This window comes from Talpa occidentalis, unplaced genomic scaffold (assembly GCF_014898055.3).
Source record: "Talpa occidentalis isolate TD23 unplaced genomic scaffold, MPIMG_talOcc4v2.1 talOcc4.9, whole genome shotgun sequence".
Lineage (NCBI taxonomy): Eukaryota > Metazoa > Chordata > Mammalia > Eulipotyphla > Talpidae > Talpa > Talpa occidentalis.
Genome location: NW_023605305.1, coordinates 22,810,275 through 22,833,537, shown reverse-complemented (window position 1 = coordinate 22,833,537; position 23,263 = coordinate 22,810,275). Strand labels below are relative to the sequence as shown.

Genomic DNA, 23,263 nt, shown 5'->3' with positions numbered 1-23,263 from the left:
CATCTCTTTTTTTCCCTTTTTTAATATTTATTTATTTATTTGTACAAGCACCAGGTACAGTCAGAAGCGCGGGAGGGTGAGAGAATTCACCAGAGCCAGAGCGGGGAGCAGAGCAGGCAGAAGGACCGAAGTACACTGCTGAGGGGAGCAGCGGGCGGCAGGAGAGGTCTGCACGCCATGTGGGACCCTCCTTGTGGGACCCTCCTCCGGTGGCCGGGGAGCAGCCAGGGATCGAACTGGCGCTGCAGAGGCTGCGGGCAGCTTCGGAACCCAGCGCTCAACCGCTGCGCCACCAGGGAGGCCCCATTTATGTCTTTTAAAATTCACTGTAGAAGAAGAAGGAAAAAAAAAAAAAAAACCACCCATGATCCTATTATCCAGAGATCAGCAACTATTAATATCTTGGAATATAGCATCTTTTCACATTCTTTTCTGTTCATCTCTATATCCATTTCTAGAACTATCTAGAACTGTCTTGAATAATATGTATAATGCAGTTGTTATCTGGTATTTCATATTAGCAAGCCTGTCTTGACATAGATGAATTTAAAAGTCATGTTAAGGAAATACTCTTCTGTTTCCATTTTATCAATTAAAAAAACTGAACTTCCACTGACTGTTGTTCTGCTTCTGCCCTATGCAACATGAGTCCTACGCTAGGTCACTTAATTGGAATGATCTTCCTCTTTCAAATGATGAATCTGAGGTTCGAGAGGCCAAGTGACTTGTTCAAAGTCATCCACCTAGTAAGTAGAGACCTGTCTTTAAACTGAAGTCTCTCTGTGTCTACAACCAAAGTCTTGTGCTTTTAGCCCTGCTGGCCATATAATGCTTTCATTTTTTGCTGAACTTTAAAAGACAATCAGGAATGGATGCTAATTTTATAAAATGCTTCTTAAGCATCTTTCAAAATGACCACATGTTTTTTTCTCCTTTGACCTATGGTTATGATGGTAATAATTGATGGTCTATTAATGGATTTTTCAGTGTACACTCTCTTTGCGTTCCTAGGTTACACCCTAATACATATGAATGTATTATTCTTTGAATATTTTACTGGGTTAATTTGCTTGTATTTTAAAATTTTTTCCATCTGCATTTATGAGAGAGATTAGTGGTTTTTATGGTGTTCTCTGTTGAGTGTTGGCATTATGGTAAAATTGACTTTGGAAAAGGCCTCAGGAAGGACCTCTTCTTTTTCACTGTTTGGGAATAGTTTAAATAGTAAAAATAGTAAAATTATGCCTCCTTTGAAGACACACAAAACTGGGAAACTTTCTGAGCTCTCACCTTTGGGTCAGGGGAAGTGAAATTATGTTCTCAGTCTTTTTTTTTTTTTTAAGATTTATTTATTTATGCAAGAACTGGGGTACAAGCCAGATGCGCGGGAGGATGAGAGGATTCACCAGAGACAGAGCGGGGAACAGAACAGGCAGACTGGCGAAATACACAGCTGAAGGGAGCAGCGGGCGAGACAGGAGAGGTCTGCAGTGCCATGTGGGACCCTTGCGGGCCCGGATCAAACCCGTGCTGCAGAGGCTGCGGACAGCTTCACAGTGCGGCGCTCAACTGCCTGCGCCACCAGGGAGGCCCCTGTTCTTAGTCTTTTCCATAACTTCTTCTTGAATCAATTTTGCTAATTTTAACATTCATAGAAAAATGTTTGGTAATCTTTTTCTAATTCATTTAGCCCAGAAATGTATATTTTAGAACTTTCTTCGGTGTCTGGAGTTAGCTCTATTTTCTCTTCCTCGGCGTTGTATGCTGTGACTTCTTTTTCTTAATTATCCTTGCCAGAAGTTTATTTTAGTGATTATAACAAAATCCATTCCACTGCTCTTTAATTTTGTCACTTATTTTATTTTACTTTTTAAATACAATTCCTGCTTTCCAAACATTGCATCTTTGCCATCCAGAGCAGAAAAAGAATGATTTCTTCTTTGTAATATCTCCTTAAGGTTTTTTTAAGAAATCTTTCCAAAATCTTTCCTCCCTTTAGCTGATTTCTCCACTTGCTGTCCAGAGCAGGATTACAAGCCTGACCTTAAATCAGTCCTTGGTAAAGGGAACCAATGCACGAAATGTCTTAGAACAATCAGAATTATCCTGAGTCATCTGTGAGGAGACAGGAGACCCTGAATCAAAAGCTGGGCTCAGCCACCAGGGAAGGGGGACACAGTTGTTAAAGAGGTTTCTGTTAGTTTCTGCTCTGCTCTTGGCCCCACTTAGGTGCTGGCTGCCTCTCGTCACAAATCTACATGGGGAGGACAGGGGCTGCGTTCAGTTTTTAGCTCTATCCTCGGGGCTTGCCAGGCTTTCATCTAACTTCCCTCTGTGGGCCCAAATGGAGCTTTCTCCCACCTCTCTATTCTGGCCATCTGATCTTTCAGCAAATGTAGTTTTTAAAAAATGACATTTCTAACCCTTTCCTGTCTTTGCCCTCTGTCTACAAGGGACGGTGCCACCTCCTAGGATGCTTCAACACTCCTCTCCCCTTTATGCCCATGTTTTTTCTGGGAGCTGCCATCTCCAAGTGGATTTAGGCTGAGAGGCACTCCCTGGGGGTGGGAAGAACACTTTTCCTCAAAAGCAACTATGCAGTAGAGTGACGGCTGTGCATTGTCCACTCGGCAGAGACCTTGCTTTCTTTCAAGGGTCAGGCAGTGGGAGGAAAGATAAAGGATCTTTCAAGTTATTTTTAGGATGGGAGTTACTCTGTGGGCAGCATAGCCTGGGGGTTTCGACAATGGCATTTTTCAATCCAGTTCCACCGGCTTTATCAGAGGTGGAAATATGCCATTCCACTGCCTTCCTTCATTCTGGCATGAGCTGTCAAGTCTAGTGTGTGGCGATGTTGTGGGCTTTCAATTCTTTCTGCATCTTTATATTTTCATTCAAATTTTGGAGAGAGTGGAGGGGGGACTGCTAGATGGACACCAGATAAAATGCACCTTGTGAAGAGTGAGCTATCACTGTCTGGGCTCCAGTTCCTTGACCCACTGCCACCTGCCATCTACTTGCCCGTAGTTCCCCTAAGTCACCAGGAGCCTCCATGTTGTTCGAGCCAGAGGGTACTTTGCATCATCCTTTTGCCCCATCTCTTCTCAGCACATGAAGTGCTGACCACCAGCTCCCTCGTGGGTAGGCTTGTACTGAGCACGCTTGCTTTGCATCAGGGGCTATACTAAGCCCTTCATATTCAAGACTTCAGAAAATTCTCAGAGCATGCCTGAGAGGTGTCATTATTGTTTCCTTTCTACACACAAGGGAACCAAGGTTCTTGCTTGTAGGCCAATAGCGGGTAACTGCAAGTGTCAAGAGGGAAGCTTAAATGTTCTCCTCCCTGGGCATCTGTGACCTTTTTTGCTCCTGCTTTTCCTCATATGTCTCTGGCTCATCCTTTTCAAACTCCCTTTCCATTGCCCACCTCTTAAATGTCCTTGTTTCTTGGGCTTGTTTCCTTTTTTTTTTTAAGATTTATTTATTTATGCATACAAGAGCTGGGGTGCAGGCTAGAGATACAGGGGTGACAGGATCCACCAGAGACAAAGTGGGGAGCAGAACAGGCAGATATACTGAAATACACTGCTGAGGGGAGCAGCAGGCGAGACAGGAAAGGTCTGCTGTGCCATGTGGGTTGTTCCCTGGCTAGAGATTGAACTCGTGCTGCAGTTGCTGCAGATTGCTCCATAGTGCTGCGTTTTAACCCCTTGTGCCACCAGGGAGGCCCGAGCTTGTTTCCTAACGGGGTTTCCTCTTCCATAAATTCTCCCTGGGTAGTTTCCATCCCCATTGCTACTGGATTTCCATCTCCCACTGAGACACCTTTTGTGAGTCCTGGAACCACTTATTCAGCTGTCTTTCCAGCAACTCCTCTTGGAAGCCCCTTTACTCAACACACCTAAAGTGAAGTCACATCTTGTAACCTGCTTGTCCTTGCCTCAATGGAAGATTATTGTCCCCTTTGTTTGCCTGCTTGTTTATGGCCACTGTCCATCCAAGATGATCTCCACTAGTGGTTCTCAAACTTGCTGGAAGCTTGGAGAAACTTGAAAGGATATGACTAATTTCTTAATCCCACCGAGATTTGATTTAATTGCTTGGGATTGTGACCTGGACATCCTATTTTTTATTGTGGCAAAAACATATAAAATCTACCATCTTAAAACCATTTTAAGTGCCCAGTACAGTAGTGTCAGCTAGATGCACATCATTCTGCAACAGATCTCTTAGAACTTTTCATATTGTAAAAGTCAGGGAACAGCAACTCCTTTTCTCAACCCCCAAGCCCCTGCACGACCACCGTTCTCCTTTTTGGTTCTAAGCATGTGCTACCTTTAGCTCCCCATACAAGTGGAATCATGCAGAGTTTGTCTTCTCGCGACTGTCTTGTTCACTTGTCATACCGTCCTTAAGGTTCAGGCTATGATGAGAGGATTTCCATTTTTGTTACTGAAAAAGGCTGAATAGTATCCCACTGTATGTCTATTTAGCTACCTATGGTTTATCTATCTCACATTTTTCTTTCCATTTATATATCGATGGAAACTTAGGTTGTTTCCATATCTTGGTTATTGTAAATACTGCTGCAATGGGCATGAGGGTGCAGACATCTCTCTGAGAGAGTGATTTCATTTCCCTTGGATGTATATCGAGAAGTGGGATTGCTGAATCATATGGTAGTTCTATTTTTAAGGTTTTAAGGAACCTCATTTTTCCATAGTGGCGGCACCAATTTAATTCTCACTGACAATGCATGGGGGTTCCTTTTCCTTCACTTGTCAGCACTGGTTATTGCTTGTCTTTTTGATGATATCCAGGTGTGAGCTGATATCTCGTTTATATCACACTTGCTTTATCCGTTTATCCATCGATGGATGTTTAGGTTGCTTCTTTCTCTTGGTTATTGTGAAATACTGCAGTGAACAGGGTGTGCAAATATCTCTTCAAGATTCTGTTTTCAATTTTGGGAGCTGTGTACTCAGAAGTGGGATTGCTGGGTCATATGGTAATTCTATTTCTAAATTTTTAGGGTACCTCTATGCTGTCTTCCATAGCAGCTGCACAGTCGTGCTACCCACAAACAGCACAAGGGTTTCACCTTCTCCACATCCTTGCAGTGCTTGCTATTTACTGTTTTGTTTTGTTTATTCAATTTTGGTAGTGGCCACCCGAGCTCCTCATATACGAAAGTGGATATCTCTGTGCTCTGACTTGCATCCCCTGCTGATTAGAGCTCTCGAACATCTTTTCAAATGCTTGTCAGCTATTGCCGTCTTTTTGGAGAAATGTTGACTCGTGTCCTCTGCTCAGTTTTAAATCTGGTGTTTCTGAATTTCTTTGTTAAGTTGTAGGAGTTTTTCAGAAACTCTACATATGAACCCCTTATCAGATGTATTCTTAGTAAATATTTTCTCCCATTCCATAGTTGCCTTTTGACTCTGTTGTTTTTGCTACACAGAAATGTTGCAGTTTAATGTAGTCCCATTTAAGTTTTTGTTGCTTGTGCTTTTTACATCATTTCCAAGAAATCATTGCCAAATCCAGTATCGTGAAATTTCTCCCCATTTGTCTCAGGGTTTTATAATTTCATTTTGAGTTAATTTAAATCTATCATCCATTTTGAGTTAATTTTTGTAGCTGGCATAAGGCAAGGGTAAACTTCATTCTTTCATATGTGGCTCTCCAGTTTTCCACATACCATTTGTTGAAGAGACTATTCTTTCCCCATCGTGTAGCTTAATACCCTTGTTGAAGATCATTTGACCACATAAATGAGGGGTTATTTCTGGGTTCTCTATTCTGTTCCATTTGTCTGTATGCCAGTCCTGTCTTTACGCCAGTACAATGCTGTTTTGATCACTGCCATTTTATAATGTGTTTTGAAGCCAGGAAGTGTGAGACCTCCAGCTTTATTTTTCTTCTCTAGACATTTTGAATATTCATGGTCCTTTGAGATTCCATATGTATTTTAGTATTTTTTTTTCAATTTCTGCAAAATCTGCTATGGGATTTTTGATAGAAATTACTTTGAATTTGTAGCTTGTTTTGGTTAGTATGGACATTTTTACAATACTGTCTTCCACTCTGTAAACAAGGATGTCCTCTTTAAATTCTTTCAGAAATGTTTTGTAGTTTTTAGTGTAAAAATCTTTGGCTTTTTGGGTTAGATTTATTATTAACATTTTATGCTTTTGATGCTATTGTAAATGGGGTTGCTTTCTAAATGTCCTTTTTGAATTGTTTATTCATGTATAGAAACAATGCATTTTTGTTTGTTGATTTTATATTCTGCAACCTTGCTGTTTTCATTTATTAATTCTAACAGTGTTTGTGTGTGTGTGTGTGTGTGTATGTGTTTGTGTAATCTTTTGGGTTTTCTCCATAAAAGATAATGTCATCTGTGGACAGAGATAATTTTACTTCTTTCTTTTCATTCTGGATGCCTTTTGTTTCTTTTTTCTTGGACATCCTTGTCTTGTTCCCAATCTTAGCAGGAAATGTTCTTTCTTTCAATCTTGAATAAGATGTTAGCTGTGATCTTTTCAAATATGGCCTGTATTGAGGTAGTTTCCTTCTATTCCTAATTTGTTGGGTATTTTACTTCTTGACTGGACCATTGACATAGTTAAATAGGTGACTTCCTGCCTCTTATGATGTCTAATGTCTCCAAATCACAGAAAGTATAGAAAGAGCCTGGGGGATTAGAACCAACCATGATGAGGGAAGTTAGAGTGTAGGGTGTGGGCAACACCGTGAGGTCTGGTGCTTCTCCCTGCCTTCCCCTCTCCCAGCAGTGATGTGCAGAGCTGTGGGGTGTGAGAGGCCTTCTTCCCTCTGGTATCACAGACTGAACCCTTAGGCTCCACTCCTCAGGAACTGAACTGCCGGCCCCACAATCCCTTTGGCCATGCCCCCAGGCTTCCCTAGCTCCCCTGACCTGTCCCTGTCCTGCCCCACTACCCTCTGGCCCTGGCCCTGTCCAGCCCCGCTACCCTCTGGCCCTGCCCCAGTGCTAGATCTGAGCCCAAAATACCACATTACTTACTGTCAGGGCCCTGGGAGGAGGATGAGATCCGCAGGGACCGCGTGGAGCCCCAGAGTGTGTCCCTGTCGTGGAGGGAGCCCATCTCTTCTGGAGTCCCAGGGGCCAACAGCACGGAGTATGAGATCCGCTACTATGAGAAGGTGAGTGAGGCTGGGGGAGGAACCTGGGACTGCCTTCTCTCTGCTCAGGCTTCCTCCTCTTTGTACTCCCAGCTAAAGTTCTTCTAACGTATCTTCCAGCCTCCTGAGGGGCCTCCCGGGCTCGAGGCCTTCTTCCTGTCCCCTCCATACCTGGGACCGCCTCCTCTTCCTCTCTCCCCCTGGTCTCCAGGCACCACCAGTCGTCTCCATTTTGACCACTTTTACCTAGTGTTTGCAGTTGGCAGAGAGCTTTCTCTGGGGGCTGATTCAGATTTTGTGTGGCCGAATCCACACATACAATTTGCAAAACCCCTTTTAGGAAAAGGAATGCAGGAGTACTGTGTTTCGAATTTTGCTAAGAAATGGCACAACCATGGGAGCACCTCGCTAGGTCAGGAGGTATGCTGGGGCTCAGGTGTGCTGGCAGGTGTTTGACAAACAGCTCTCCAGAACAATGACAGTATGAATTATTGCTACAATTTTACTTTTATATACAGGATTTGGGATATATTACCTACAAGTATTAATTTGAAATATACAGTGCTCCTTATTGTAAACTCCACGTACCAGAGTGATTCCCACAGGATACTTTTGCTGGGTTTTGCTGCCGTCAATCTCTGGCTGCAGATCAACCCTAATTTGACAAGTGGCATTCTAACCTAGTCTCTTTTCTCCGTAAATGTATTATCTTTAAATCTGATATGTAAGCGACTGTTTCTCACCTTGGAGCAAATTTTATTCATTAAAGCAAAACTTGCCTTCAGCTTCAGCACCCCACATTTCAGACTTCACCCACCCCTCAGGGACTTGAGGGATTTCTTTGCTGAATCCGACAGTGGCCTTTGAATTCTGCAGGTCTGTTGAGAGCTGTGCATTGGGGGAGGGGGTGGTTCGACAGGAAGAAAGAGGGTCTCCTGAGTCAATGGTGGGTGCGTGACCTGGGTGCTATGGGCTGAGGTGGAGCCACTGAGGAAGAGAGCAGGTTTGGGGCGAGATGGTAGCTTGGTTTTGCTCATGTAGCATCCAGGGGGTCTTAGGACATCCAGGTGGACCTGAAGGTTTGAAACCCAAAGGAGGGGCTTGAACTGGAGAGTGAGAGTTGGGGGTTTTCTGCACAGATGGCAGCTAAAGCCAGGGGGCCCCACAAAGTGAAGTAGGAAGAGAATGCAGGCGAGAAGAGTGGCAAGACAGAGCTCTGAGGAACCCGATGTTTGGGAGGCAGCAGTGAAGGGCCTGGGAAGGGGCTCAGCATGCAGTAGTTGCTTAGAAGGGGCTCGCAGAACTGAAACTTGGGGTTCAGAGCATAGACAGTCCCAAAGCTGAGCCCAGCGAATGCTCCCAGGCCTTAGGGAGTACATTTCCTGGGAACCAAAGCCCCGGAGGAAAAAAGCTAGTATAAAGAAGGGGCTGTATTTAAAAGATTCTTGGAGCATCTCACGGAACCGATGGGCAGTATCGCCAGGGATGCAGTGCTCCTTCTCGCCCCGTCTCTGCCCACCAGTCCAGCCTGCTCTGCACTGTCCAAGCTGCCGAGGTTGCCAGTGCTGCTTCTTCCCTTCCCCCCAAACCCCCTTCCCCAGGTACTGAAGCTATTGCCTTCCCATCTTTCAGGGGGTTGTTGAAGCTCCTGGAAGGGGAGTTCTCATTGGCCCCATGTGGGTCAGAGTCTGCCCAGTCCCTGTATATTATGGCCATAGATCTGGGACCACAGGATATCAGGGAAGTGACCTTCTGGGGGTTGTGAGCTTGGCAGGGGCTCAAATAAGGGGGTGTGGGCAGAGTGGAAATGTTGGGAGCAGCTCCAGTACACACCATTATCAGACGCATTAGGGTAGCATGCTGTGGAGCACGAAGCACTAGACCTGGAGGAATTCAGGTGTCACTCTGACCTTTCCTTGGGAACACTGCTGTGAGCACTGCAGGAAGGCAGCCTCCTGAGAGCCCAGGTGGCGGCAGTGAGCAGCCTCACTGGGGCTGGCTCACCATTCCCACTCCCAGGGCTCTATGAGCCTCTCTGTCTCTGGCCCCACTCCTTATCTGGAAAGCAAGACAAAAAGATAATGATAAAACCTGCTATGAACAGCAGGTGAGCAGGGAAAGGAAATACTGGCAAGCAGCCAGGGCCAGCAGGTGTCAGGGCTCTTTCTCACTCTCCCTCTGAGGGTCAGGCCCAGCCCCCATCCTACCCCACCAGACCCTGAGGTCCACTGTCCTATTATTCCCAAGAAGAAGGATCTAGCACCTTCTCTAAGGTTTCTCATAGTCAGAGGTGGGGCTGTTCTCAGTGAGTGTGGGTGGGAACTTGTGGTGGAGAGGACTGTGAAACCCACCAGGACGACTGGAGTCAGGTTCTTCCACCCAGCTCAAGAGTCCCTGAGGGCCTTTTCCCCCACCTTCCCTGATCCATGCCCTCCCCCTGCCCCCAGTCTCCCAGGAACATGAGTCTGGGCCTCACTTCTTGGTTCCTCCCCAGGGTCAGAGTGAGCAGACATATTCCACAGTGAAGACAGGGGCTCCTGCGGTCACGGTCACCAACCTGAAGCCGGCCACACGCTATGTCTTTCACATCCGGGCGGCCTCCCCAGGGCCCTCCTGGGAGACACAGAGCTTCAACCCCAGCATTGAGGTGCAGACGCCAGGGGAGGGTAAGTGATGTGTGCAAGTGCAGAGGGGCCTGGACAAAGAGACCCCGGGAAGGCGCTGGGGCAGAGACAGGCGGGTGGGTAGGGGCTTATCTGTGCAATCAAGGGAGCCTGCAAAGCAGTTACACTCTAATTAATGAGTGCACTTGGAGTCTGCCCACCAATGCCTGTTCGCTGACATGAATTAGACTGGGTGCCTGTCCTGGAGGAGCTCACAGCATGGGAGCAGCTGGGGCTCCCCGCCTCTGAGGGCCCATGCCAGGAGCCCTGCCGGCTCCCCGGTTCCTGCCATTTTCTTGGTAGGAGTTTTGGTCTCGTAGTCCTTTCTGCCTCCTACCGCTAGTCTTGTTGCTTTCTGCTGCCATGATACAGACCCAAGGATGGGCCGCCATCCCCATTCCCAGCAGACCTTAGAGCAAGAAGCCCGCTCCACTGAGGCTGGGGGACACGAAAGGGGTTGAATTACAGAAAAAAAAAAAAAAAAAAAACAAAATGAGAACTGTATGTGTTCGGGGGCGAATTGTGTGGTATGTGACTCATTTCTCAGTGAAGCACAGCCACACCTGAACATGAGATGCCCCGGTCTCCGCCGCGTTGTGCTCCCTCTCCTGCCTTCCCTTCCCGCCCCTGGTCCCTCTTCTCCCCACCCACCCCCAAGCCCCTTCCATGCTGCCTGCATAGCAGTTCGCTCTCCCTTTTGTTGTTTTGCCTGCTGCGAGCCCAGCCCTCAGGATCTCACCTCTCTCTACCCCAAGCAGCTCATGAAAGTATTTTCCTGGACAAAGGCAGTTCCCCCTAAGAGGCATTCTGGCACCAGCTGTCAAGATAATAATTCTTTCAACCTGCTACATGAGTCTAATCCAAGATAGGAAGAGCTCTGAGCCCAAAGGGACGTGAAGATAAAATGTTGAGGGGGGTTTGAGTTCTGGGAAGGAAGACAGCACTTCTTGCTTGAATGCCTGTCTGTGCCAGAGCTCGGCCAGGTGCTGGCAAGAGGAGATTAGAGCTCTGTCTTGAAGGCTGGGGACTGCTGAAATGTGTAGAGGTGGGCAGGGGAGGCATTTTGGGTACAGGAAGTCATCTGAACAAAGGCCTATGGGTGTGACTGGAGTCGGGGTGGGGGGGTGGTCTGGGGCAGGAACAGGGGTTGCTGGTGGAGAAGGACTGCTGGTCCATTCATGCTTCTCAGTGGCCACCGCTCAGCTCCCCGGCCTCCTTCACTGTGGCCCTGGCTGTGGGGGAATGGGCCTCCTATTCTGCAGAGCACCTTTCCCAGGGCACGGTAACCCTCCCAAGTTGGGATCATGATGAAGGATTGGGCTTCCCCATAGTATTAAGTGTTTGTTGCTATTGATAGATGGCCCCCAAACTTAGCAACGGAAAAACACCAAGCATGCCTTATGTCGTAGTCTCTGTGGGTTGGGGATATGGGGGCCGCTTAGGGAGGAATCACTTGACGCAGGGTCTCTCGCGTGGCTGCAGGCAGGTGTCCCCGGGGAGACTGCTGGAGGCACACAGTTCCTAGGCTGCTAGATGCTGTTTCACTCAGTGAGAGAGAGCAGGAGGGCACTCAAGACCAAAGCCGCAGACTCTAGTCACCTTCTTTGGAAGTGGCATCTCTTCACTTTGGTCATACTGTGTTCATTAGACAGTAGTGGCCATGTCTGGCCCGACTCCAGGGAATTGCTGCCAGGATGTGGGGAGTCCAGGAGGTCCATGTTAGCGCTGCCTGCCACGACTGCCCAATCGCCATCCTCCACTTCCGTGTCCACTAGGACACTTGCTTTCAAACAGCCTTTGACCACCCCACCTGCTCCCGCCACCAGCCACACCCTGGACACCCTGTTCCTCACCTCTGGAAACGTGGGCTCTGAAATTCCCCCTTGACCTTGGTCTTGCTGGCCTTTAGCCTTATTGTTCTTACCTAACCTCCTCACTCACTCTGTGACATTCTAATAACAACTCTCTTGACCCTACAGCACCTCCCAGGCTCTCCACCTGCTGACCCCACATCCATCTCTACCTGGCCACCACAGAGCCTCTGGCGGCCCCTCCAGTCCCTCTGGGCCTCTGGCTTCTCCTTGCCTCTCCTCTTCCCTACTCACCAGCGCTGCTGCCCTCACTCCCAAGACACGGTGCAATACCCACCTCTCTAGTCCCCAGAACTGGGCTGGCCTCTGCCCCACCCTGGGGCTTGCCTGCGGAGGAGTGTTTTTCTCTAATCTCAGTTCAGCCTGCTCGGCATTTGCCCCGTTCTCCAGAGTTACACCAAACGTCCCCTCTCCAAGGCACCCCCTCCCATCCCTCTCCCAACCCAGCAGGCACCCTCGTTCCTTTCCCTCAGGCAGGCACCCAATCCCCTGCTCCCTGGCTCTTTCCCACCAGGACCCTCATCACACTGTTGTCCTAGCCAGGATGGTTACCACCTAGACTCCTACGTTCTGGCTTCTCCAGTTTCTCTGCCCACCAGCAGCTCCTCTCTTGCCTCTCCTCTCCCACAGTTTTCTAGCCACGGGGATGGCTTGCTGTTTTCTAGGCCTGGCACGTGCTTCTCAGCACCACCAGCAGCCCTTCCGTCTTCTAAGTCCACGGAAGTGACACCTCTTCTGAGACACCTTCCTCCTTGGCTTTACAAAGAAGTGATTGTGCTTGTGCCGAGCTCTGCTCATTTCTCTATTTCTTTTTTCATTCTAGAGTTAAGATTTTTGTTTCCATCTCCCCCAACAGTTTGCACACTCCTCCAGGGCAGGAATTCTGGCTCATTCATCACTGTCTCCCAGTACTAACATCAGCCTGGCACATATGTTGGAAGTATGGATGGGTGGATGGATGGATGGATGTATGGATGGGTGGGTGGGTGGATGGATGGGTGGGTGGATGAGTGGATAAATGCGTGGGTGGGTGGACGGGTGGGTGGATGGATGAGTGGGTGGATGGATGGTTGGATGGGTGGGTAGATGCATGGGTGAGTGGATGGATAGAGCTGAGATCCTGGGGTCCTCTAGGACCCTTCCTTGAGGAAATGATTCAAGGCAAGGCTATTGGAAGCAGGTTCAAATCTTGGGTTCATGCTCTATTAGCTGTGCAACTTTGGGCAAATTATACATTTTTTCTTAACATCAGTTTCTTCATTTACAAAATTGGAGATAATAACAGCTCACCGGTTTGCCATGAGGGTGAAACAGAATCATTTAGTTAAGGCAGAGTGTCTTGAATGGAGTAGAAGTGCATTAAATATTAGTTCTTACTGTTAATTGGTCAGGACTGGAGCCCCAGAGCTACCTTCTGTCTGTCGTTGTATATCTCAAAGGCACAAAGGGAGGCTGAGGTCCTTCGGTCTGGACCCCTGCTCATCAGACTGGGCTGCAGTGGAGGTGTCCTGGCCTTCCAGAGGAGGAGACTGCAGGTGTTACTGTGGTTGGGGGGTCGCCTTGGTCCCTCTGCTGATGGGAGGCAGGGCTAGTGCAGAGGGGCTGTAGGAATCGTGCTGTGGGGTGAGGACAGGAGCCTGTCTTAGCGCTTACCCACAAGCCTGGTCCTCCACTTGCCTCAACCTCATGGTTTTCCTCCCAGCTGCCTCAGGGTCCAGAGACCAGAGCCCTGCAGTGGTTGTCACCGTGGTGACCATCTCAGCCCTCCTCGTCCTGGGCTCCGTGATGAGCGTGCTGGCCATTTGGAGGAGGTAGGTGGCTGTCCCAGCCTGACTGATCCCTGCTGTGCTTACAGGCGCCTCTCTCTGGACCTGCATATGCCCACGAGCAGATTTGCGCGTGCAAGCACAGCTGGGTAGACACAGGCTCGGCTACTCTAGCCCCAGCCCCTCCCCCACTCGCTGCTCCTGCTGCAGCCAACACTGCAGCTAGCTCAGCCACTCTGGGATGAAGGGGATTTAGCTCCTTAACTCATTAAATGTCAGAAGGCATCACTAAGGATGGAATCAAGCTCTGGCTGTTCCAGTGTGATTAGGATTCTCCCGAGGCGCTCAGAGGCCCAAGCCCCTGCCCCCAGGGGATCTGGAGGCCCTAGAACACAGGCAAAGAGAAGAAAGGCAGAAATTGTTGGTGTATGTGTGTGGGAGGGGGGAGGACAGGGAGGCAAACTCGTAAGCTGGAATCCCCCACCTCCCAGCTGGAAGAAGCTTGCAGGAGAGTAGGCAGAGCAAGGGGGTGGGAGGAGGGGAAAGATGCAGAGCTTGAGTCTGGCTCAGAGACATGGCAGTCCAGGGCCATGCAGCGGAAGCCTCATAGTATGCATTTCCCCTTCTCCCGGAGCCACACTCAGCTGCATGCAGAGGCACCCAGTGGGTGGGTACAACCAGGCAGGGGCTGAGGGCAGCAGGCCTCAGGGGTTGGGAAGTGTGCACGTGGGGCCAGCCAGGGAGTCACCTGCCGGCGATGTGTCAGCATCCTGGAACTGCCCGTGGATTGGAGGGACAGTGGGCATTCATTTGGCACTGACTGCTTGCTTGACCTTGAACAAGGCACTAAAATTGACTGGGGAGGAGAGGACCTTATCCTGAGGGTCCAGGAGGCAACTCTGCCTGTACCAGAGGAGGTAGGAAGGCAGGACAAGCGTAGCAATAACTTCCTCACGAGCTTCAGAGTTCATATGTGGGACTCAGCCATGGACAGGAGCTGAGAGCATCTTTTCTTAGCTGTGAGCTTCGGGGCTCCTGGAGGCAGAGGACTATAGAAGAGAGGGGTAAGCAAGGAACATCCCCCTGGGCAGACTTTGGAGGACAAGAGCCACTGCTCAGGAGTGCCTGAGACAAGTGCACTAGGCAGGCACTGCAAAGCCTGCAAAATCAAACTGCATGGAACTGGGGACAGTCAGCCCCTCTGGCGCCTAAAGTCTAGGAACAGGCCTCACGCTGTCCCCACCTCAGCAAGTCCCTGCAGCACCTGCCCAACATGGTATCCAGCTTCCCCCAGTCCTTCCTGGAGTACCCCACTTCTCACTAGAAGGTGTCATTCAGTGGATGCTTCTAGTTTCCTAAGCATGCGCCCTCTGCCGCTCCTCTGTCCACCCAGACTTGCCCTCTCCTTTCTTCTCACCTCTCCTGCTGGATGGTCCCCTGCTTCCTGGATATCCTGTCATCACGCTGGGTGACTTCAGTCGCCACTCCTTGGATGATACTCCCTGGTCTCTCGGTTCTTTGACTTCCTCATTCCCAAAGTGCTCTCCCATGTCCTCAGAAGGACCCACCACCACCCCAGATACTCTTGCCCTGCAGAACCCCTGTCCTTGCAGCTTACTCCCTCAGCCATGTCTGGCACCTGCTCCACAGCTTCATCCTGAGCCCCGCCGCACCACCCCCGCCCACCTTCTGGTCTCAAGGAGGTGCTTGCCTAGCCAGGAGCAGCCTTCTCCTGTGACCCGTGCCCCAATTCCTTGCTAGCATCTCAGGGACCATTACTATTTTAAAATGGTCCCTCACCCCCACATAATAGCTAACCCCACATAATAGCTTTATGGAGTTCTTGGCAACAGTGCTGTCGGGTGGGCCTGTCTTTATCCCAATCTTATTAAAGAGAAAACCAGGCTCCTGGGCCCCACCGCTGCTGGGTGGAGAAGGTAGGAAGCCAGTCTGTGCAAACAGATTCCGAAGCCCAAGCTGTTAGCCTGTGACCACTTCATCCTGTCTGACAGCCCTTTCCCCTGCCCCATTCCTAGCCAACTGAACAGCCCTCCAGCGTCCTTAATCCCTCTTCCTGCCCCCCCTTGTACCTCGCTCCCCTGCTCCTTCCCCCCTGGGCTTCTGTGACATCACTGCTGCTGATGTCCCTCTCATTTCCCTTCAGCTTCCCTGGTGCTTCTTGCGCCAGCTCCTATGTGGCTTCCTTCTCCTCTACCCAGTGTCTCAATGTTGGGGGCCCTCAGGCTTGTTCCTAGTCCCGCTTCTCAGACCCCATGCTTAGGCCTCCACATGTGTATTCTCAGAGCAGACCTTCCTTCTAACTTCCAGACACACGTGTAGTATCTCGTGCCTGGCGCCCCTCCCCCGCCAGCCTGTCCACACCCCTGGGGCACAGTTCCTTCTTTGGGGAGGACTAAGATGTCCAGACATGAGCTCCCCTCTCCCCATCTCAGTGGATCACACCACCCTATGTTGGGCTCTGTTGGGCAAGCCCCAGCCCTGCGAGTCATTCCTGCCTCTCCCTTCTTCCTTCCAGCAATCTGCAAGCCCCGTGGCCCTGGAACCTAAATGTCACTGGTCCTGTCACTTTCTGCTGTGTCCATGGCCACCCCATTGCATGCGCCACCGCTGTCTCCCATGGGCACGGCAGCAACAATCACCTTGGCCTCCCTGGTCTACGGCTTTCTTGACTTTGATGTGGTCCCTTGGTCCGTGGTGGCTCTAGCTCAGGTAGCCCGGTTGAGGGCCCGGACTAGTCGGGTTCATCTGTTATGTGTTCCCACATTCCCACATGTGCACCCTCTCCTTTGCTTGCACCCGTGAGTGGTCTGCAGTTAGTTCATTCTCAATGGTTGGGCCGGAAGCTGTCCGGAGTGTGAGGTCACCTGTTGCATTCCCCTGTAGGGGGCGGGGCAGCTTGGGCTGAGAGTCAGGGGTGTGGATTCAGGTGCCTCCGGAGTTGCAAGAACATTCGTGAAAATAACTGATGTGGCCGGGATTAGGTCTGGGGCTAGGGTTGTATGTGTGCTGTGGGGAGCAGCTTTCAAACCCACAGGCAAGAAGATCCCTCCCCTGGGGTACAGTTCCTTTTGGAAGGCCTAAGAGGTGCCTCCTTGGGTGCTGGAGAGATGGAAAGGACTGGGCAGCGGGGCTTAAAGAACGACTCTGCACATCTGTAGGCCCTGCAGCTACGGCAAAGGAGGTCGGGATGCCCATGATGAGGAGGAGCTGTATTTCCACTGTGAGTTGTCTGGGTGGGGGCTTGGGTGGGGGGGTGGGCAAGAGCCTCACTTCTCAGCCCTCTTCCTGCTGCTAGTGTATAACCCACTCCTCCTGCCACGAAGGCCCCTTTCCTCAGGCCCACCTCCTTCTCTCTCTGCCTTCCCAGTCAAAGTCCCCACGCGTCGCACATTCTTGGACCCCCAGAGCTGTGGAGACCCTCTGCAGGCTCTCCATCTGTTTGCCAAGGAGCTGGATGCAAAAAGCATCACGCTAGAGAAGAGCCTTGGAGCAGGTAAGCCGCAGCCTCCTGGAGCCTGGTCCACGGGAAGCCCCGCCTCCTCCCAAGCCCCGCCCCCACACCTGGACGTCCCACCCACACCCCCTTCCTCCCCGCCCAGGAAGCTCCACCTGCACAGGAGCCTGACTTCCACCCACCAGGTGCCAGGGGAGGGGATGGCAGAGCCATCCCACCCTGCCTTCCTGCCCTTTCCCTGCCCCCATGGTCACAGAGATGGCTCCAGGCAGGCCCTTTCAGAGCTGGCCTCTCAGACGCCATGGCACTTTAGTCCCTGGGCCTAAGCGTGGCGCCCACACATGCCTGGTCCTAGTCCTGGCTCTACCACTGACCAGCTGTGAGCCTGTGAGCCTCAGTTTCTCTGTACACGGACACTGTATCCACCTCAGGTGAAACGGCTGTGGGGACTGGACAGTACTCAGCCACAACTTGGAGTTCAGCGCACTCATTCTCTACCAGTAACTCTGCTGGCTTCCTCTCCTCCTGTCTGAGCCCTGGGCCCCTGTGCTCAGAGAAGGCAGCCACTTTCACCAGGCAGGGGCTGTGTGGCAAACAGGTGTCTTCTTGGGCCACACTCGGCTTCAGGAGCCTTTGAAGCCCAGGGAATGTGCAATGCTCTCTTTGGAGCATTGGACCCTCCTGAGGCAGACTGGGCAGGGAGGGGGGCGGAGGAGGGCAGAGGAGGGGGGCAGACCCCCATTTCACAGATAAGAAACCTGAGGCCAAGAGAGGGAAAGAGAGTTGAAGCTTTGATCTCACTGCTAATAACTCACCTTACCAGGATTTGAGCCAGGCGTGCTGAGTCCCTGCCCAGAAAAGGCCCCTGGCCCAGAATTTCTTTTCCCTCTGCTCACCCTGCCCAATTGTCCAGATGGGTACCTTGGGGTGGGGGGGAAGGGCGTTGAAGTGCAGCTGTTTTTTCACAGGCCGCTTTGGGGAGCTGTGCTGCGGCTGCCTGCAGCTCCCCGGGCGCCAGGAGCTCCTGGTGGCCGTGCACACTCTGAGGGAGGGCTGCTCAGATGCCCAGAGGCTCAGCTTCCTGGCCGAGGCCCTCACTCTGGGCCAGTTTGACCATAGCCATGTCCTGCGACTGGAGGGTGTCGTCACCCGAGGTAGGGCCCAGCACACCACAAGTGGGGGTGGGGGGATGGGAGTCTTGCTCCTGTGTCCCCAGGCACTTCACTCAGCTGTGAGAGGGGCCCCTCAGCTGTCACACATGGAAAGGACGCCTCAACTTTCTTTCACCAACTCAGAGTGACCCACTGATTTTAACATGAACTTTCTGACTTGTGGTGACTCTCTGGTGGACCTTGGGTGATCTTAGCACACTTGTTGCAGCTCCTTACCTTGCCCTTGTCCCCCTACAGATGCCACCTCTTTTGTGTTTCGGCATAGTGGCCCGAGCTTGAGGGTGGCAAGATTAGGGGAGCTTTACTGGGCCTGGGACCCAGGTAGGGGGGAGCTCAAGGGCTGCAGGCAACTTAATGTCCATGTTTCCTCCCTGAGCAAAGGAAGCAACTTGATGATTGTCACCGAATACATGAGCCTTGGCGCCCTGGATGGCTTTCTTAGGGTGAGTGGCCCGGGCCTTGGGGCAGTTGATGACTCTGTTATTCTTGGTCCTTGTCTTTTGTCTTTGGTGGGGCTTGGAATTGGCATCATTCTCTAAAGCACTGCGCCCTGGTGGCTCACAGGACAAACTGATGCCCAGAGAGGGCCAGTGACTTCCCTGGTGTCACACCGCCAGGTGTTCTGAGTGTGCATCCCTGGCCTTGGTCTCGCCCACAGCGGCACGAGGGTCAGCTGGTGGCGGGGCAGCTGATGGGGCTGCTGCCAGGGCTGGCATCAGCTATGAAGTACCTGTCAGAGATGGGCTACGTGCACCGCGGCCTGGCAGCCCGCCGAGTCCTAGTTAGCATCGACCTCGTGTGCAAAATCTCCGGCTTTGGGCGGGGACCCCGGGACCGAGCAGAAGCTGTCTACACCACGATGGTGAGGGTTCCCTTCCCCTGGGCAAGCCCGCCTGCTCCTCTCTTGCCCATTAAACCCTGCTGTGGCAGGGTCATTTCCCTAGCCCTGCCCCTCCTCCCAGTGGGTCCTGAATAAATGCCAGTGAGGGCATTGCCTGTGGCCTGCTTGCATGCCTTCTCCAGATGTGCATCCAGGAGGATGCTGGTGGAGCTGGGGCTGGGTTCTTGTGGAGAGAAGCCCCAGATGTGATTCAGTTCCTTCCTGCTTCTGACCTTCTTGCCTGCCCTCAGAGTGGCCGGAGCCCGGCACTGTGGGCTGCCCCTGAGACGCTTCAGTTTGGCCACTTCAGCTCTGCCAGTGATGTGTGGAGCTTCGGTGTCGTCATGTGGGAGGTGATGGCCTTTGGGGAGAGGCCCTACTGGGACATGTCTGGCCAAGACGTGAGTGACCTGTGGCTCCAGTTCCTTGCATTGTGATCCTTTTGCCCTCTGACCCCAGCTTTCTGACCCCTGACCTCCTAGCCTCAGGCCCCTCTTTATTCTTTACTTGCTTCTGGTCCTACCTGGCTATCACCTAAGTCTTCTTTGGGACGGGATGTGTGTTTGAGTGTAACCTAAAGCCACCTGTCTGATCCCCCCACCCCCACGGTCCAGGTGATCAAGGCCGTGGAGGATGGCTTCCGGCTGCCGCCCCCCAGGAACTGCCCCTCCCTGCTGCACCGGCTGATGCTTGACTGCTGGCAGAAGGATCCAGGTGAGCGGCCCAGGTTCTCCCAGATCCACAGCATCCTGAGCAAGATGATGCAGGACCCAGAACCCCCGAAGTGTGCCACGACCACCTGTCCCAGGTACAGCTGATTGTTTGCCTGTCCCAGGTGCCTTCCCATCTATCCCCAACCATACCAGATATGGCCAAACTCTCACCTGCCCATGAATGCCTCCCCTTGTGTCCCAACTAGGACTCCCCCACCTGTCCTACAACACCTGTCCAGGTATGACTACTCACCCAGTTGCCCCAGGTGAATCTCATACTCCCACCTGCCACAAGCACTTGTAGCCTTTCATCCATTTTAGTTACTTTTCACTTGTCCCGGACTTTGCCTCACATGTGCCAGGTACTGTGACCACTGACTGGATAAATAATGTATGCGGTAAGAACTCATTCAACAAAATAAGTAAAATTATTAGCTGCCCCAAATGTGGGTGCCCTCCCAAACCGTCCTGTTCCAGATGCTCCCAGTCCTTTCCCTGGCTCAGATGCCATCCACTTCCCATCTGCCTCTGTTGAAACCCTCACCGGTTCTGAGAAGGCCTAGCCTCCTGAGTGAGCCAGGTCAGCGCTGGGGCTCTGTCGCCCTCCGCTTCCCCTGTCCTCTTGCCACTGGCCTCTCCTTAGGAGAGTGACCAGGTCTGGGCAGCAGATCCATGCTGTGGGTTGAGCACAGCTCCTCTGACCCCAGGCCTCCCACCCCACTGGCGGACCGTGCCTTCTCTACCTTCCCCTCCTTTGGCTCTGTGGGCGCATGGCTGGAGGCCCTGGACCTGTGCCGCTACAAGGACAGCTTCGCCGCGGCTGGCTACGGGAGCCTGGAGGCTGTGGCTGCCATGACTGCTCAGTGAGTTTGCAGTGCCCAGCAACCCTGCCCCAGCCTGGGGGGCAAGCTCCTGCCGGTCCTGATTCCAGGCCCTTCCCAGTCCAGACAAGATGGGGTTGAACCACCTGTGTCTGAACCACCTTTTCCGCAGGGACCTGGTGAGCCTGGGCATCTCCTCAGCAGAGCATCAGGAGGCCCTCCTCAGCGGGATCAGCACCCTGCGGACGCGCGTCCTCCAGCTGCAGGGCCAGGGGGTTCAGGTGTGAGTGGCTGCACTCTTCCAGGCCAGAAGTCCAGGGGGACTCCAGGGCCCAGCCCTGCCCACGACCCTGGCACACTGCACTCCCCACCGTGTGCAGGCGAGCACCATCGTTCTCCACTTGGGCCCAGAGCTTGTTTGGGGCCACAGTAACCCCCCATTTCATTGCCTCCCACTCCCATTTTGCCCAGTCTGAACACCTTGGCTGGCACAGCCCCCCTGGAAAAAAGGTTCGAATCCCAGGGGAGGTTCCCTGAGATAACAGCCAGAGGAAATGCAGGGTCCTCTGAGTCAGGGTCTGGGCGGGGAGGGAAGGTGTAGCTTTAAGTCACCCAGTTCATGCTCTTCTGTCTTCCACACCCACTGTGGTACAGGGCCTACTCCAGTGGGTGCCTGATTTTCCCATAGACCCACTGGCCAGCAGTGGGTCCCTGCTGGCTCCAGTTCAACCTGGTAGCAACCACAGCTGTCCTGCTGGGTCCCCGAGGGGCAGGATCCTTGGCTCCCTATGCAGGGTTGGGCCCTGTCTGGACATTGGTCCCAAGGTCTAGGCAGCAAAGGTGGTGCTGAAGTCGGGGCTGGACCCCAAGGGCCCTAGACTCAGGAGCTGATTTCTGCTTCCTCTGCCCTTGGACTGACAGTTCAGGGTGAGGGTGAGGATCCTGGCTGGGCTGCTCCATGTCCTGGTGCTCCCCTGAGGCCCCAGACCTCACCTTTGTATTCCTTTTATAAACTTCCTGGCTGGCACATGAGGTTATGGCGGCTGCACTCTTCCAGACGGGGAGCACAGTTTTCACCCAGGGCCCCAAGAACTTCACTGCCCAGCCATGGGGCATGGTGAAGAAGAAGCTCTCTGGATGGGTCTTCTCTCTCCAGCAAGCTGGTCCAGCCCTTGCTGTGCCGTGGGAGAGGCCTAGGCCCAGGTGGTGTTGGCGTCAGAGCTGGGGCTGCAGCCCAGGCTGCCCAGGCCCCAGTCCAGGGATGAGGTTGGCTCTGGAGAGCCTGGTCCTGCCCTGTAACACCAACACTCATCCCTGAGGTTACCCAGGGGGTGCTCGAGGTGGCGTCCTCTTGCAAGCCCCGACCCTGGACACCACCCAGCCTCCCCTAGAGCTCTCCACCTCTGCTTCCACGGAACTGACTGGAGAGTTCCTCCTCCAGAAGGGCTTTCCCAGAGTGGTAGTGACCATGGTGAGACTGGGAGCTCGTGGCACAGCAGGATGGCAGCTGGATCTGCAAAGGGCCATGGCTGCGTTTGCCCAGGTCACCCTGACACAGGCCTGTGCTGGGTGGCTGTGTTTGAAGGGTGGATGGGGAGGGAAGGAGGAGCCTAGGGGTGGAGGGAAGGGGTGAAAGCCTCACTGAGCAGGCCCTTGGAGGGTTCAGACAGGTGGGGGAGATAAACTCAGGCAAAGAGTGCCCAGGTGCTCCCGGGAGACGTGGCGGGTCTATGGGCTGGAGGGCAGATGGACGCTGTCTAGACCATGGAGGTGGAGCAGGATCTGTGTAAGCGAACAGGGCCTTGCAGGTGAGGGAGGGTTCTCTGGTTGGCTAGCAGAAGGCACTAGGGCTGGGGAGAGCCCCGAGTGGGGGATGTGCCTCATAGCAGTGCCTTGGCCTTGCCCTGCCAGCAGTTGTTCTTCTCTCCTCAGAGTCTCCCCACCTCACACACCCCATCCCCTGAGCACCTGCCCCAGCTCAGTGACTTTGGGGTAGGAGAGACAAAGTCTGCTTCAACTTTTGATGGGACTGGAGAGTCCCCTCCCAGGTGCCCTGTAGGTTCTCCCCTCGTCCCCCCAAGAAACCTGGAAAGGACCCAGTGTGGGTACCAGTGTCCTATCTGGGGTGGAGAGAGCCTCCCCTTCCCCCCACCCCCGCCATCTCTAGCAGCATCAAGCACCCGTCATGCTCTAAAGGGCCAAGTCACCTCCTCCCCCAGTCTGCTGCAGAGGGGCCCCATGGCTGTTGGCGGGACCTCGGTGTCCAGGGTAGATCTCCCCTCCCCTGAGGAGTGAGGTCCACAATCCTGATGGGTACCAGGCCTCAGCCCTGCACAGGCGCCGGCATGTGGGGTGAGGCTTTCTGGGAACCCTCTATAGATCTATTTTTATATGGAACTTGTTCACTGGACAGAGGGAGGTGGCCTATGACCCCTCAGAACCCCCGTCTGAGCCCATCTAAGGAGGGGGCTGGAGAGGTGTTTCCTTTGACTAATTCTGAAAATGTTTTTATATTTCTTGGGTTCTATATGCAGGACAAAGGAATAAAAATTTGTCTGTGATACATGCCTCTTTGCGTGACAATTAAGTAGTTGGTGTGAGGGGGTTTCTTACACCCCTCTCTCCCAGGAGGGTCTCCACCAAGTGTGTGTGAGAGCTCTCTGCGTAGACGAACCCTGCTGTAGAGATCCCCATCTAGCAAAGGACCCATGTAGAAAACATGACAAGGTGGTGTG

At 52.3% G+C, this 23,263-nt stretch overlaps 1 protein-coding gene across 1 annotated transcript in view; it reads left to right on the top strand.

The window, feature by feature from the left end:
* The window catches only part of EPHA10 (EPH receptor A10), a 33,509-nt gene extending 11,384 nt beyond the window's left edge, over positions 1 to 22,125 (top strand). The window contains exons 6-17 of the mRNA XM_037500539.2: positions 7,055 to 7,188; positions 9,662 to 9,833; positions 13,404 to 13,512; positions 16,647 to 16,708; positions 16,856 to 16,981; positions 17,911 to 18,096; positions 18,496 to 18,557; positions 18,773 to 18,976; positions 19,246 to 19,395; positions 19,609 to 19,802; positions 20,415 to 20,570; positions 20,701 to 22,125. Of these exons, the coding sequence (XP_037356436.1) occupies positions 7,055 to 7,188; positions 9,662 to 9,833; positions 13,404 to 13,512; positions 16,647 to 16,708; positions 16,856 to 16,981; positions 17,911 to 18,096; positions 18,496 to 18,557; positions 18,773 to 18,976; positions 19,246 to 19,395; positions 19,609 to 19,802; positions 20,415 to 20,570; positions 20,701 to 20,815 (1,670 nt within the window). The 3' untranslated portion in view covers positions 20,816 to 22,125. The remainder of the gene's footprint in view (positions 1 to 7,054; positions 7,189 to 9,661; positions 9,834 to 13,403; positions 13,513 to 16,646; positions 16,709 to 16,855; positions 16,982 to 17,910; positions 18,097 to 18,495; positions 18,558 to 18,772; positions 18,977 to 19,245; positions 19,396 to 19,608; positions 19,803 to 20,414; positions 20,571 to 20,700) is intronic.
* Positions 22,126 to 23,263: the final 1,138 nt, after the last annotated feature.